Here is a 15,963-nt window from a genome sequence, read left to right on the forward strand (position 1 = left end):
GATAATGCTCGTCCATATGTCGCACGTAAAGTACAAGTGTTCTTTGGTGCACGACAGGTTACGCTACCTCCTTGGCTTGCCCGTTCTCCGGATATGACGCCTATAGTATATGTTTCGGATTGCGTTGGTTGGAGACCCACGTGTCTCGTCCGGCAATGGTAACGGATGAACTTTGGCTTCAGATTGAAACCATATGGGATGCTATTCCCAATCGTGATATTCAGCACCACTTTGATTCGATGCCAAAACGTATTAAGGCTCTTATAGCTGCGACGGGTAGCTAAATTCGATATTAATTTACGCCTGTTATTTTCATTTCATTGATCTGTAATTTTGATCGTTTATTTGTAGCACTATGAGTAATATGTGCAATACATTTTATTCATTTCCAATGAGTCCTTCATGTTGTTGCAATTTTCACAAATATGAGTGTATATTCCTATTGTGGAATTTTATTATTTTCCTCTTTTTATGTTTTCATTTCCTGTAGTTCCAGAATTGACTAGGATGTGCCGTACTAAGGGCCATTTTACAACGTCATACAATCAACATTTTTCTTCCCATCAAAAGGCAAAACAGGAAGAATCAACTATTTACAACATGGCTTCAGACATAAAGAGGCCATTTGAGTCGTACATGGCAAAGAATTGGATAACTAGCTACGACTTAGACTACGGACTTTTTGCTAAGGAAAGATGCGGCCAGACAGAGAAATTGCCGAATGATTCTGATGATGATGATGAAGTGCGTTCTATTGTGAGACTGAGCGATCCGTTCTATAATTCGGAGTGGGCAACAAGCAACAGTGAATACGGGCGGATTAAGCGGATACATCATTTAGATTCCAGTCAAATGAGTAAAATTCCTAAACCTGATCAAATCCTGGGTGAAAAATACTTAACTACACAAGTAGCTGCTTTAATGCATTACTAAATTTTGTAGAACGTTGCACCAGTTGCAAGTTCCGTTTTATTTAACCATATGCTTCTAAATCCGTGCCATCATTACTGTGTGACGATCCATTCTACTTGAAGGCACGAACTAATTGTAATCTCCGACACATCAACTTCCCCGCATTTTGGAGAGGGCGCTGTGTGAATTATGGATTGTATACGGTTGTAGAAGTACATATTGCAGTATATGTGCCATATGCTGTAGTAGCAATGGCATGGCACGGTAACCATCGTCATATGTTGTGGAGAAGCGTATTTGAAATGGTATTTTTCTGATAAAAACTCAGCAAGAATTTCACTTTTGGTTTGAATTTTGGCGGCATGATCCTGTTCTAGATACAAAAATATCTTTAGGAAGCAAGGGTTCTCTCTGGAACAAGATCATGTCGGCTAAATTCAAATCAAAAGTAAAGTTCTTGCTGAGTAGTAATCAGAAAATCTGCATTTCGAATATGCTCTACTGCAAATGGCACATATACTGCAATCTGTAAATACAACTTCCAAAATCGAATTCAATCAACAATTCAGACAGCGCCCTCTCCAAACACGGAAGTTTAATATGCCGGATCCTGTATAGCTCTCACCCACTCCTGCGAAATATTTGAAATGTTTCAATTAAATGGTGCATGAAAGAAAAAAGAAACTTTATTTAACCGATGCCAAAAATGTGCTGTCTAGGAACAGCCTTTTAAACTTCGATTTAATACAAATGGATAATTAGCTACTAAGGGCTATTTTACTGCAACATTTAAAACGGTGACCCTTCAAGGCCCCCCCAACAAGCTCTACTTCCAAAAAGATTGAGACTTATAAAGCAATTAGAATTCATATATAACTAGACTTTTTTGGATTCCGGTCTATCCAGATTTAGAAAAACCCATTTAAAATGTTTTCCTATAACACTGCGAACGCAATTTTTCCCCTCTAAAAGCTGTAAAAGCAATTTCAACTGTTTCAAAATAGAAAGTACCTTTATTTCCAGAAAACTATCTACGTAAAAGTATTGGTGTTGTTTTATATTCTATTTGAAGTGCTACCAAAACATTCTGAAAAAAAATCGAACTATGACTAATTGATCGCCACGACTAAATCAAAAAATCTACAGTAATATGATTTTTTCTGAAAATAATTGCATTAAATGTTGCGTTCTATTCATCATCAAATGCTGACGCTTTTTTGGGCGTGTTTATGATGCTGTTGATCGGAAATAGTTTTAGATTAATAAATGAGAAACTTTCAAGAATCAACTTATATATACTGAAACCTTTTATAAAGTCAAGCACGCAACCTTTACTCGAAGCAACGTTACTCATTGTGACTTCCGCCGAAATGTTGTTGAAATAAAATTGAATAAAATATTTTTTTCAAAAATGCTGTCTTTGTAATGGCTATACATACAACATTGGTGCAAAGTTCTGAAAAAATATAAAAAATGTTCTTTAATTCCAAAGATTATTTCTATGAGCTTGGTTCGCACTAAAAATCATAAAATAAAATATGTATATGACTCCTTGATTAAAACACAAAAAAAAATTGCAGTTGATCATAATATCTTTATATTTAGGGTAATTATAAAGCTGCCAAGAAAATTTAAGTTATAAACTGAGAGAAAGAAAAAACGGCGGTATACAGCTTTTTACGAATACCTAGCTTTTACTATTTATTCTACCTTTATATATTCTTCTCTAAATCTAGAATCAAAAGAACATTTTTTATATTTTATTTTACAGTTTTTTGATTTTAAAATCTTATTGAAGTAAAAATGTTTCAAAAGGAAAACATACTTTCTTGTTACTTATCCTTATTGAGAGAGAAAAAAAAAACGGTATGGGCTTTCGTTTTAATAAAAATGTGTACATAAAAAGGGAATATCTTATCTAAACTATTAATCTTCTTTCAATATTGTTGATTTGTATGCTCGAATTTAAAAGCACTTTTAAACAAGTATAGTGAAGGGGAAAAAAAGCTTTTAAATTTGCCCACAAATATATTCTTGCTTAAGTTCAGCTTTAAACTAATTTGTTAAATTTATTAATAATTCATTTATACATTGTTTTTTTTGGCAACAATTAAAAAGCGGAATTATGATAACTTTGTAATTACTATTATTTTCATTGTTTTTGGCAACAAATTAAGACGGTAAGCAAAACGCAGGGATTATGGCAGAGAAAGCAAACTGAGAAATGATCTTTAACAAAAACGGGATAGTTTCCCAAATTTACTATGCAACAATGCTGTACTTCAGGCCCAGACTAACATACGACCATAAATGGCAGTTTTCAGGTTGTTACTGCATTGTATGTAGAATCCAATTCTACACTGAGCCATAACAACTTAATTCTTCAGGGTGTTCCGTTTTAACATGCAAGACCGTTATTTTCGCAACCGTTAGTCCTACTGTTTGACCACGGATTGTATGGAATTGGCAAACATCCAGTTAAGGCGACTCCATCTGAATGAGGGGAAAAATAAAAATTTTATGCGCGTATTCCGCTTATTTGAATGAGACACTGCTTAAGTTAGAGGCTAACATACATCTGCAAAATCTGACATCCCTGAAAACTAATAGATGCTTCCATTTCCGCGTGTAAACCGGATGTTTGCCTTTCCATACAGTCCGTGGTTAGACAGTAATAGTATACTTCCAGTTTCAAAAATGTTCAAAATCAGATGCAGAGTTAAGATATTGAAAGTATGAAGCAAAAATAAAAACAGGTCAAAACATACAAAATTTAACTTTTTATATGGGCCATTGGTCTCCTAACTAATATTTATAGAAATAATCTCCATTGAAAACTATTACTGACACGAAAAACTTGACATTTGTGCGATCAAAACTCAAAGAGATATTCCAGTTCAAAGTTTAAGGGGACCATACAGAAGATGAGATTGGAACTTATCGCCCTTTCAGAAGAATGACAGGTCGTCAAAATAAGAAAATCAAACTATTTATATTTTTCAAATTTTATGTGCTGGAACAGTTTTTCAATGGAGATTATTTCCCTAAATATAAGTTAGGGCACCTGGAGCGCATATAAAAAGTTAAATTTTGTATTTTTTGACTTCGTTTTATTTTTACTTCAAACTTTCAATTTCTTAACTTTGCATCTGATTTTGAACAATTTTACAATTGGAAGTATATATCTAGGATTAACGGTTGCAAAAATAAAGATCTTGCAAATTAAAACGGAACACCCTGTATATAAAAAAAAATACAATTAATTACCAGTGTTGTGATCGTAATTCCCAACCTTTGCATGCACCAGACAAATATTTTTACGCTCTCTTTCAAAGAAGCGATAGTGATATTTACGCTTGCCTGGCTTTGACGTACAGAATGAACAATGATATGGCAGACTGATACGGAGATTTACATTTTATTTGGAAATAAAATTGACTAAATGATGATAAACAAAACTTCCTCTAGTTTTCAATAAAAAAATGTACTTATTTCAAAGTTTAAAGACAAAGGTAAAAACTTATATGCTAAAAACTTTAATTTTGAAATAATGATGAAGTTGTTGTTTCACGACTTTCAGATGAAAATCAGTTTATGCTCTACAATGGCTGCTCATGGTATTTGACATTTCTTCAATAAAATGCTCTCAAGTTTGTAATTTAGCTTAAAATTACAATAACCGTAAAACTTAATTCGAATTTTAGAACTGGGAAATTGTTATATTTCACAGGGAATGGTTGATATTTATACCAAATTTAATTTTAATGCGTCAAGTCATGATAGTAACTTTATATAGCAAATTTACATACATAGATACATACATAAACCGAAATTGGCGTTTTTCCATAATATGAGGATGAAAAAATACTCTCAAAAACAAGAATAAAATATCCGATTAAATCCTTCATTTCTCTGCATAACATATAATTTGTTCTTATGTTCCAAGGCAATTAGAACGTTGATCACTGTTTTTAACTAATTTCATGCTAAAATGTAGATAAGCTGTCAATTAGAATTCCAAAATTGTTGATCACGATCATTGTTGAACACTGCTTTCATTAAAGTTTGTAGCTTGAAGAAAATTTTTGAAAAAAAAATGATCTGTTGCCATTTTTTTCTTGAATATGAACAAATAAAATTCATGATTTCGTTTTGAGGCTTTTCCGGTAATCGCGGCGGGATTTAAAATTTATCATTTTTGGTCATTTCTCCGCAATCTCTAAAAAATTTGGGTCAGATTTTTTTCTTCAAGAATGATTGTTGAACACGAGTCACTTGACGTAACTTTTATTTTCGAGGCGAGCCGTGCAAAGCCGGGAGACGCAACTAGAACATAAACAAATTCATAACAAATACATGTATGAAAATGTACACATAAACGAACTCGTGCACGTATAGAAAGGACACACATTAATTTTCCAATTCATGCCGCTTCCCCAATGATGTGCACGCCCTAAATTTATTTTAACTCCCATGATGCTGAAAGCGTTAATTAAAGTAATACCATTTCTCGTAACTGTTAAGAGATTTATACAGTAATCTCTGAAAACTTAGTGAGATATTCGGACCACTTAAACCGATTTCCTTCACTGATGGGGGAAAACCATTGTTTCAAGGAAATTACTTTCATTAAATGTAGTCATGTTAATATTACTTAGAATTTTAGAATTGGAAACTTTTTGGTTTTTGCTTCATCGCTTAATTTTAACGGTAATGAGTATGTATATAGTGTTAAATGTGCATTCACTTCACTTAACTCATTTCAGTATATTTTCCACGGTCGTATAAAGAAAACGCAGCGTGCTTAATTGTACGGAATGCATGGAATATTAAATAATTTTATTCAGTTTCCAAATATTGTAAACTTTCTGGTGAGATTTAAAGACAGGTAAAGTGGATTCAGGAATTGAGAAATATTTCATACTTTGAAAAGTGTATTTCTTCTTTACATAAATTTATCGAAATTCCTTAGAAGATTTCGTTCACGCACATATAGCTTTCTGAACAGCTATTGCAGTCCCGTAAAATAATTTTCTTCAGGTTATCAAACTATATGCAAGAGTGTAAGAATTATTTATTCGCAAATTCTCTGACCAAGTTTATTTGTATTATTTAATTTCCTCCGATTGTGTAAAAGAAAAGCTTTAAATTTTTTTTTCACTATCCTTGGAAAAACAATTTGAGAATATGCTATGTGAACTATGTAGTGATGGATCTAGAAAAAGTTGACAGGGGGGGGGGGTGTACAAAGTAATTATTTTAAGGATTTATATATTAAATTATTATAAGCATATAAAATATTTATAACTAATAATAATTAATAATAATGATGGTAATGATAATATGCAAACAAAAAAATAAATAAAATAAACACATCTAAAAAAGTCTTCATTCTTTACAAAGAGAGAACCTTTTCACGAAGTTCTTTCGGACTGGTAAAAACAAAGAATTTTTTAACGCACTAGAGGTTTGGAAATAGAGTAACGACACCAGTAACAGACAAGGGTCCAGTAACAGGCAGTCGTAAGTTTGGATTTAAATAATAAAAATTTTAGGCGAGTAAAACTCATGTTGCTACAAGGTAATGCTGGAAGGTTATGAAGAGCCACCACGAGGTCTGCCAGTTTTTCATGTTAATTTGAATTTAATAAGGTTTTAAATCTAAAAACAAAGATTTTTGGCACATTTTGAAGAAAAAAGGGGAATTCTGTCCCTTATTCATCCTTTCCTCACTCACCCTATCTGTTACTGGGTATCATCCGGATTGTCGGTGTCTGTTACTGGGGATTGAACCTTTTTTCGAAATTGAGCAAATGAAATTAGAATGAACCAATTCAGAGGATTCAGAAGCAGCCAAACGTTAGATGAGATGAAGTTGCATGAGATAAAAATAGTTTTAAAAGTCCAAATATATTAAAAGGTTTAGAAAATTGAGTTTAACTGAGAGCGATGTCTTAAGCATGTCTGTTACTGGTGCCGTTACCCTACTGAAAGTTTGAAAGCTTCTGTGAATTCTCAACTTTTTGTGGTTTGACACAAGTTTTTTCCAAAAACTCAACTATCCAATAGGGCTGCAATGTTTGATGGTAAGCCTCCTTCATATTTTCAAGAAGTATCAACGTCGCCACCAAGAGAGATGTATGTTTCACGAAAAGTGATAGCATAGGTAAACAGACAGGGTTGACATTGATTCGCTTACTTTCGCCACATTTACGGTTTTTTCACTGAAAGTGCGATTCTGTTCAAGTTGAACATTTGTTGATTTAAAAGCTTTTTTAGTTTTTTAAAATTTTGATTTAGCATTAGTCAAAGCTTAATCATAAGTGAAATTTACGCAAAAAAAAAAAACTGACTTGTTTTTTTTTCTTAATTTGATGCATGTTATGTTTTCTTGATCATTAATTTTCCTAATATGACTTTATGAAGAAATCGCATAAGTTAAAATGGAGGGAGAAAGATTCTAACAAACGAAACCCTTTTCTTTTCCTTATTTGATCATTCTTTTTCTCCTCATGTTGGGAACTAGTTTCCCCTTCCATAAAAATGCGCGCCCTCGAGTTGTATATTAGCTCTCTGCTTTGCTCATCATTCTACAGCTGGTTTTAGGTTTAACGACGTTCTATATAACGACTTTCTCTATGTAAAACAATTTTTCACGGTCCTGGATGCTCCACTGTAGTTTTAGAAGCATTCTACTTAAGGACAATTTTTTGCGGTCTCATGAAAGTCGTTAAGTAGAGAGCCACCTGTAATTTTTAAAACATCGAGAAAGAACAAATATTAAAAAGTGAGAAAAATCTCTGACAATCGAGTAATAACAAAATCAGCAGTTGTTACTTTGTTGCTAGCCCCCCCCCCCCTAAACTCCAAGGAGAATACAGTAAGCTAACCAGGGAGCTACAAGAATACTGTAAGCATGAAAAAAGTTCAAATAGGTAGCAGTCAAAGTAGCATATTGAGATACTTATACCGCGCAAACATTATTTGCTCTCGTGCCCTCGTCATCGAGGTATAAGGTCATAAAGTCTGCCGGAATTTTAAGAACAGTGACAATCTTAAAGAATTGGCGATAAATTTGAAGGTAACGCACAGTTTCACCTTCTGCATGGGGCAGGACCACTGAGAAGAGATAAAATGGAGGCAGTGAAGCCTTTCATTCCTGAAGCAAAGGTCCCAAATCACGTGAGAGATTTTAACGAAAAGCTTTGAAAGAAATCAGGTTTGTTTTGCTACTTTCCCGCAAAACGTGTCAACCATTCGTCGTTGCTGAGTCACGTGGCTTGGGAGCTGCTCCCCAGCTTTTGCTAAGCAAATGATTGGACATGCTCCCACCATTTACTAATTCATGATCTAAGGGCAGGACATCCATCTGAAAAGCTTATGAAAGAGGACTTCCATTACACACTGAAACTCGATAAAACTTTCGACTTTTCTCAAAATTTAGGAAGACTTTTAGACCTCATTTTTTGATAACGGAAACACGAGGGTGAATAATGTATGCGCCCAGAAACATATTTTACTGTGCTCTTTAGACAGCTACTAATTTTAAAAAATCATTATCACACCACCCAATGGTTTCCCGGTAAATTGTTGAATTTAAGCTACATGAAGTCAATCAAAATGAATGAAAGAATAAACACAACGAATGAGAAGAAAAAGATAAAGAAAAAAGAAAGAAAAAGGTTAAGGAACAATATATTAACTAGAAATAAAGATGTAAAAAAATGTGTTTAAAAAAATCAGTTCCGAACAAATAAGAATTTTTTAAGCTAGTATAAACCTTAGAACCCCAAGTCAATGACTACAAAGTGCTTATGAGAACCCTAGCCGACAAAAAATAGAAACTAATTAAAAATTCAAAAATGCAAAGCAATTGAAAATGGTATCAGTTTCTTTCACTTGTTTGGCATTTCTTATAGAAAATATGAAAAAAGAAGATTAATTTTTTTTAATGTATAATAAACTGTTAACTTTGAATCATGGGACGAGAAAAAGAAAATTGTAGACACGGTATAAACAAATTTCAATTAAACGTTTTTATGATTAATTTGTGCAAGATACATTCTTTACTATATAAAAAAGTAGGACACATTATTTAGTTTTTAAAAAAGAGATAATTTTCCCAAAGGCTATTAATTAAGAAAACATTTATTTTTTCTAACCAGCATGACAAACAATGTTGAAAAAAATGGGGAAAAAAACATGTTTAATTAAGTCGGAAAATTAAAAATTATAAAGATGAAACACATTTCTTTGGTTTTTCAAACTGTGGTTTTAATTTTGAGACAGCTTAATTTCCTAGAATGAACTTTTCTGGACAAGACTTAAAAAAATGAAAACTTGACAAGATCAAAACAGTAAGATTAAAAAGTCAGCAAAATAATGTCTAACAGAGTAAAGTCCAGAAAATGTCTAGAAAGAGTTATAAAAGGAATAAAGCGGCATACTTAAGTAAATATGAGCTTCGGTTCTCAAATTAGTGACTTGCTCGAAGAATTACCGATGTTAGAGCAATAACGTCATAAATTAAAGGGAAAATTAAAAATTTACTTTTTATTCTTCTTCATGCAACAGAAGAAACACTAGCTTTTCTTAAAAAAGACCTTACGCGTAAGAACAGTTCTACCAGTGGCTTGAAATGTAGTTTTACTAAAACGGCACATTCAAGTGTTTTTTAATTTCTTTTACTATTATTTCGTTTTAAATATGTCACAGCAATAGACTCATTTATTCGGTTTTCGTATTGCAAAAGAAATTAGAAATCACCACTACTGTGAGTGAAATTCGTCGTATGTCTGCACCTAAATATGAGCTTCGGTTCTCAAATTAGAGACTTACTCAAAGAATATGCTTGGCAGAAATGGAAATGAATGATTCTGTGCTGGACATTAATGGCAAGATATTCTGTACTGGTTTTCCGATCGGAATTATTAACTACTTCTAAATGTGACACTACGTTGCTAAATTTAGCCCATAGATAGAAACAAAACGCTCATACACTATTACTCCACGATAAATCTACACCAATTTATCACCTTATTTGATTCTGGTCTGCTATTATCCTGTAGAATTGAACAATATGTCGGTCACTCCTTTCAGCAAATAACTAAAATTTAAAAAAAAAACGATTGAGTCGCAAATGTAGAATCAAAGCCTTTTCTTTTTAAAATCAATTACAAGTATTTTATTTGTTGACAAATATAAATTGGCAACAGGTAAACATTTTAAATCACTGCATTTTCTTTCCTTGTCTTTCAACAATGAATTCGGTTACCTATCGCGTGAATAAATGCTTAACCGTATATAAAAACTGCTTTAAAAAACGTTATAATTCGAATCATATGTAACAATTTTAAACAAATTCTATCAGACGCAAAAAAAAGTACTTTTTATCTTGGTAATAAATTTTTAAATATATTCTCACTGCAAGTATCGTGAAAAACCTTTTAGAAGTTTTAAATTAATATCTTTGTTAATTAATGTCATCCGAAGATGCAACCTAGCTATAGCTAAGAGCACTCTCGGTGAACTCATCTTTCGAACAAAAAAAAAATTCTTTTTCAAAATCGGCCCATCCGTTTAGGTGCTAGAGTGCCACAGACAGATACACAGACACATCAAACTTATAACCCCCTTCCTTTGTGTGTCAGGGGTTAAAAATGTCCTGTCTCAAAAGTTAAAGATTTTGAGTTATGCATATCTCTGAAAGATCTACATTTCATTTATTTAATATTTTTCTTTTAGAGAGCAAAAGTGTCGTATTTGCATTTTCAATTACTTTCCGTATTTTTTTTTTTTTTTTAAAGAATGTCACATTTTGGGTTGTGCTTGATCCATCAGGTATGAAACATCTGTGCCGTTTAATGAAAGATAATATTAAATATTCCGAAAACAGTATTGCATACAAAAAAAAAATATTTTCACTCTTATTTTTTAATAAAGAACGCACTATTTGCATTTATGTCGAGATTGTATTGTTACTAATGAGAACAATACGATTATGACATTTTTTGAGATAGGGTCTGGTGGGGTAAATTGGTCATAAAATGCAGGTTTTTCAACTTGGGTAAATAATAGATACCGTTAATTTTTTTAAAACTTCATTTTTCTTGTCGTTATTTTGCAATCTATATAAATAAAACAAAGAATATATGGGTATGTATATACAGTGGCTCTCAAAAGTGTTCGTACACTTTGAAATTTTTTAGTAAAACCAAAATAACGCGAAACTGAATTCGAATATGAAGTCCAATAATTTTCAACATCATTCCTATGCCATTCTAAATAAAACCCTGTAGTTTTATCAAAATATTGACAGTTTTTCTTTTTTGAAATGGATCAAAAAACAAAGAGACAGGGAAATAATACGCTACAAAAGTCATCGCACACTCAAATATTTTCGACTAAATTCATGATTAAAATTATCATATGTCGCTTTTTAATTATTTTTGCATTGTGTTGACCCTTAAAAGTCATTTGGCTTTTAATTTTTGTTTATTTATTCCTTAATACAGTGAAACCTGTGTAAGTTGACTACTTGCGGTGCATTACTTTAGTGGTCAACTTATAGAGGTTGAATTACATGATATAGATCTAATTCTGTGCCTGAAAAGAGCGGTCAACATAGACAGGTGGTCAACTTACAAGGGTGGTCAACTTTACAGGTTTTACTGTAATGTGCTTATTACTTTAAAATAACTGCTATTCGTAAAAAACCACCGACGCCATTCGAAATTTGATTTTTTTCCTCACAGTAGCGGTAAATTGATTTAAAATGTCTCTTAATTAGTTCATTTATTCCATTCTATAATAAAGTGCTTGATAAAATGCTTTAAAGAAAAGAAGCGGACCGAAAACAAGGTAAGAAAAGGTCAACCGGCAAAGTTGAGCAAGCGTGATCGGAGATTTAGAGTTAAAAAATTTATTAAAAAAAATACACATTTGAGTTCTGTAAAAGTTTCTGCAGAGTTAACTGAAAATTTTTACATTTAATTTTCACCTAAAATTGTTCGTCGAGTTCTCTGATTAGATGAATTAAATAAGACCTCTTCCCGCAGGAATTTTCTTGGCCGTGCGAAAAACAGAAAGCTTACGCTTTTCGTCGAAAAATCAATGATAAATAAGCTCAAAACGTTTTGGAAATACGTCTTACTTACAGCTAAAACGGAACTCAACATTTTTGGTTAAATTTTTGTGTAATTGTAAATAGAAGAAAAAATTAGGAACTTAATCTTAAGAACTTGGTTGGACCAGTTAATCAGGACGGTGAAAGTGTTCTTGTGTGAGGGTGCATATCAGCATCAGGACTTGATAGATTCGAATTTTTTGATGAAATAATGAATCATGCTGTTTGTTAAAATATTTTAAAAACCAATTTTAAGCTCTCAGCCAAAAACTTGGTTATCGGAAGCAACTTTGTTTTTTATTAAGATAACGATAAGAAGCACACGGTTTTCAACGTTTGCATCTACTGCCACAAAAATTGTCCCAAAGTTTAGAAAATACCCCTTCAATCTCCCAGATTTGAACTTAATGTAACATATTTAGAGATATCTGGAGGTTAGATGACGAAAATACGGCTTTGAAAGGAAGATAGAGCTAGAAACAGGAAAGATTTGGTCTCCTCCCGATGCTTTATTTCTTCCAACATATGAGGACATTATTAGATGTTGTCAAATCACTAGAATGCAAAATAAATGGAGAATTTAGTAAGCAACCATCTTCTGCAAGTGTGGCCGCTGTAGTTGAAAAAAAAAAATTATTGATATTTGGGAGCGTGCATCCCTTCCCGTTGTTTCGATAAGGAGAGTGATTACCATGATTTTATCTTATTATTCTAAATATAATAGCGCAGCAAAAAATGATAAGAATATAAAGACGCAACTTTTACAATCAAAGCTAGGCAAATTTAAAGCAGTTTGACATTTGTGCCTGCAAATGCGCAGATTTATATTCGTGTAATTGCAGAAAAAAAGCAAAAGTCCCTGATAGATAAAAACAATTTCTAATTGATCAAAGGACTGTAAGAAAAATGGCTATTGGAAAAGTGGATAAGGTAACAACCCAGAAACTCGAAAAAGAGAAAAAAAGATGCCAGAAAATTGAAACAAGTTTTGCTTTGGATGAGAAAGACATATTCTTACCCAGCACAAGTGGATTGAGGGTTAAGCAAAGTCATATTACATTGAATGAACCTGAAACAGAGCTTGAATCAGGAGAAAGCACAGAAAATACAGATGACGACTTTAAATTGAATTATCCGCTTTCGAGAAAACGTAAGCGAACTGACGCGCCATCAACAACGACAAGTCAAATGAGACTTTCTATGCCTCATACAGCTTTAGCAGAAGATCTAACTGGCGCTTCAAATAGAGCAGTAGCTAAAATTGCTACAGCAGTTCTCACTGATTTCGACTTAATTTCACCTAAACAAAACAAAAATATATAGTCTATAAAAACAAAGTAAGGAGGGAAGTCGATAAAAAAAGGAGCGAGCTAAGAGAAAGGGATTTAAGAGCAGTTAAAGGGGCAGCTCTCAAGAGTTTGTATTTTGACGGCCGCAAAGATGACACCCTTCAAAAGACATCTGGCCATCAAAAATTAGCATCTGAAGCACATGTAGCACTGATAGAAGAATCAGGTAGCAAGTACATCGGTCAATTTATCACTAACAGTTGGTGAAAGTGCAAAAGAAATTTCGCAAGGTATTATAGGCTTTGAAAAAAAGTATAATATGAGCTTGTGAATAAAATATGACAAAGTATATAAAGTACAAATTGAGAATAAAAAAAGGTTAAAAAACCAGCAAACAGCTGTTTCGGCACTCTAAAATACAAGTGCCATCATCAGTGCATTAAAAACGAAGACAGGTTCACCCGACTAAAACACAGTCGAGGCGAACAATGGAAAGAGAGACGAGTTGTAAAAGATATGAGAGCAGTACCGGAAACGATGACGTCAAGGTTACGTCAGAACTCCAGAGGACAGTTGCACTCAGGAGAAAACGTCACGGACAAAAAATAAATCAAATAACAGACTTCCAAACATTAGGAAAAGGGGGAGTGCTAGACAAATCATTGACGATTAAATTAGCATTTTTCCATATGTAATATGACTCCCAAAAATCTAAATCATGAATGGACGAACACTCGTGAATAACTTTGGCGGAAGAAAAAATAAAATTATGACCGCAGGACCAACAATGTTGAGCAATAGAGGAGCGTTTGAGATCCTGTTTTTTGACGTAATTTTCGTGTTCTTTTATCCGGAATTTGAGGGATCGTCGAGTCTGCCCAATGTAGGCCAATTTGCACTGGCAGGAAACACTGTAAATGCCCCATCTGTCAAGGTTGTGAACAGGGTGTTTAAGTTGTGAAAATTTTAATTTATTAACAGGAGAAAAAGTGACGGAAAAATGAAACTTTTTTAAGATTTTGGCAATTTGTAGACTGATTTTAGGAAAAAAGGGTAAGACAACGGAACTCGAATAGTTCACAGGAGCAAGTGTTTGATTTTTGTTAGTTGCTGGTTTTTTAACCTTTTTTCATTCTCAATTTGTACTTTATATACGTTGTCATATTTTATTCACTATGCAGTACAAAGATTTCGACTACTTTTTATGTATAATATGAGCTTGTTTAACTTATCGGTTATTGGATGCGACGGAACAAATGTAAATACGGGATGGAAAAAGGTGGAGTAATTCGTTTACTTGAGACATATCTCAAAAGACCTTTACAGTGGAGCATATGTCTGCTGCATACTAATGAGTTGCCACTGAGGCATCTTATTCTGGAATTGGACGGTTGCATAAAAGGGCCACATTCATATTCTGGAGCTATCGGACAACTTCTTAGAGATTGTGAAAAAAATCCGGTGATCAAACTTGATAAAATTGACTGCAATCTTCTGGTTTTGGACATGGAAGATATAAAAAATTTTAGTACTAAACAACAATATTTGTATAGAATCTGTCTTGCCGTAAAAGATGGTAGTTGTCCTTCTAGCGTGGCTGACAGTAGCCCATATGCGCGATGGCTGACAACTGCAAACCGTTTGTTGCGCTTGTATATAGGCACTCCAACTCCATGAGAAAATCTTACAATGCTTGTAAAGTATGTAATGTTAGTTTATGCTTCTATATGGTTTGAAATAAAAATGAAACCGAACTGCCAGTATGGTGCCCAACATTTTAGGAAAGTGATTTCTCTTGCAAGACAGTTTCCAGACAACGTTAAGTAGATAATTTTCCAAGTTCTCTCAAATAATGCATATTTCGCTCATCCTGAACAGCTACTGTTGACAAGGTTGTTTGACTCAAGAAAATACATTCGGGAATTAGCTGTTAGGCGCATTCTGAACTCTAGAAATAAGAAGACGGAGAACTCGGATGGTGTGCGATGTTTTAAGCGTCCTAAACTCAATTTTGAAGCCGTTGATAACAAGAGACAATATTATTCCAAACAATAATATTCATTATGAATGAGGTATTATAAATCAAATTTAAAGATTTATTTTTCAAAATTTTATTATCTATATATGTAATTCTAGAAATGTATGATACTATTGCATGATAATAATTACTATGATTAATAGTGCTATTTAATCAATTAGTCTATGATTTAATTTTGAAAAATAATTTTCACACTGATTTTTAAAGAAATTCAATATTTTTTTCATTTTTCTTCAATTTTTGATGTCGGAAAGGCGCGGTTAAATGCACATTAAAATCAATAAAACATTTTATGGGCTTGAACTGGCTTATTATATAACATTTTCGGTGCATTCCAGCAAAATATTTGAAATTTAGTTTTAAAAAATCGACAAAAATTCATTTTTCTCTTTTTTTTTCGGTTTTTCAGTGTCAAATAGCGCCGGCTAGATATTTTTTAGTATCCAAAAAATTTTTTGTGAGTGCTAATTAGCTCACTACGAACTTTTGCGAGCTATCCAAAAATTGATTTCGAAAAAAAAAAAAATTTCGGCTTATTTCGCCCATCCTAGCGTGTATGTTCCCAATACAAATCCAGAGTTTACGTCGGATCTCTAACA

The 15,963-nt window shown here is 33.0% G+C and overlaps 1 protein-coding gene across 1 annotated transcript in view; it reads left to right on the forward strand.

The window, feature by feature from the left end:
* Nucleotides 1-600: 600 nt before the first annotated feature.
* The window catches only part of LOC129223130 (uncharacterized), a 408,522-nt gene continuing 393,159 nt past the window's right edge, over nucleotides 601-15,963 (forward strand). Inside the window, exon 1 of the mRNA XM_054857696.1 lies at nucleotides 601-748. Within this exon, the coding sequence (XP_054713671.1) occupies nucleotides 601-748 (148 nt within the window). The remainder of the gene's footprint in view (nucleotides 749-15,963) is intronic.

The sequence above is a fragment of the Uloborus diversus genome, chromosome 5, assembly GCF_026930045.1.
Source record: "Uloborus diversus isolate 005 chromosome 5, Udiv.v.3.1, whole genome shotgun sequence".
NCBI classification, from domain to species: Eukaryota; Metazoa; Arthropoda; class Arachnida; order Araneae; family Uloboridae; genus Uloborus; species Uloborus diversus.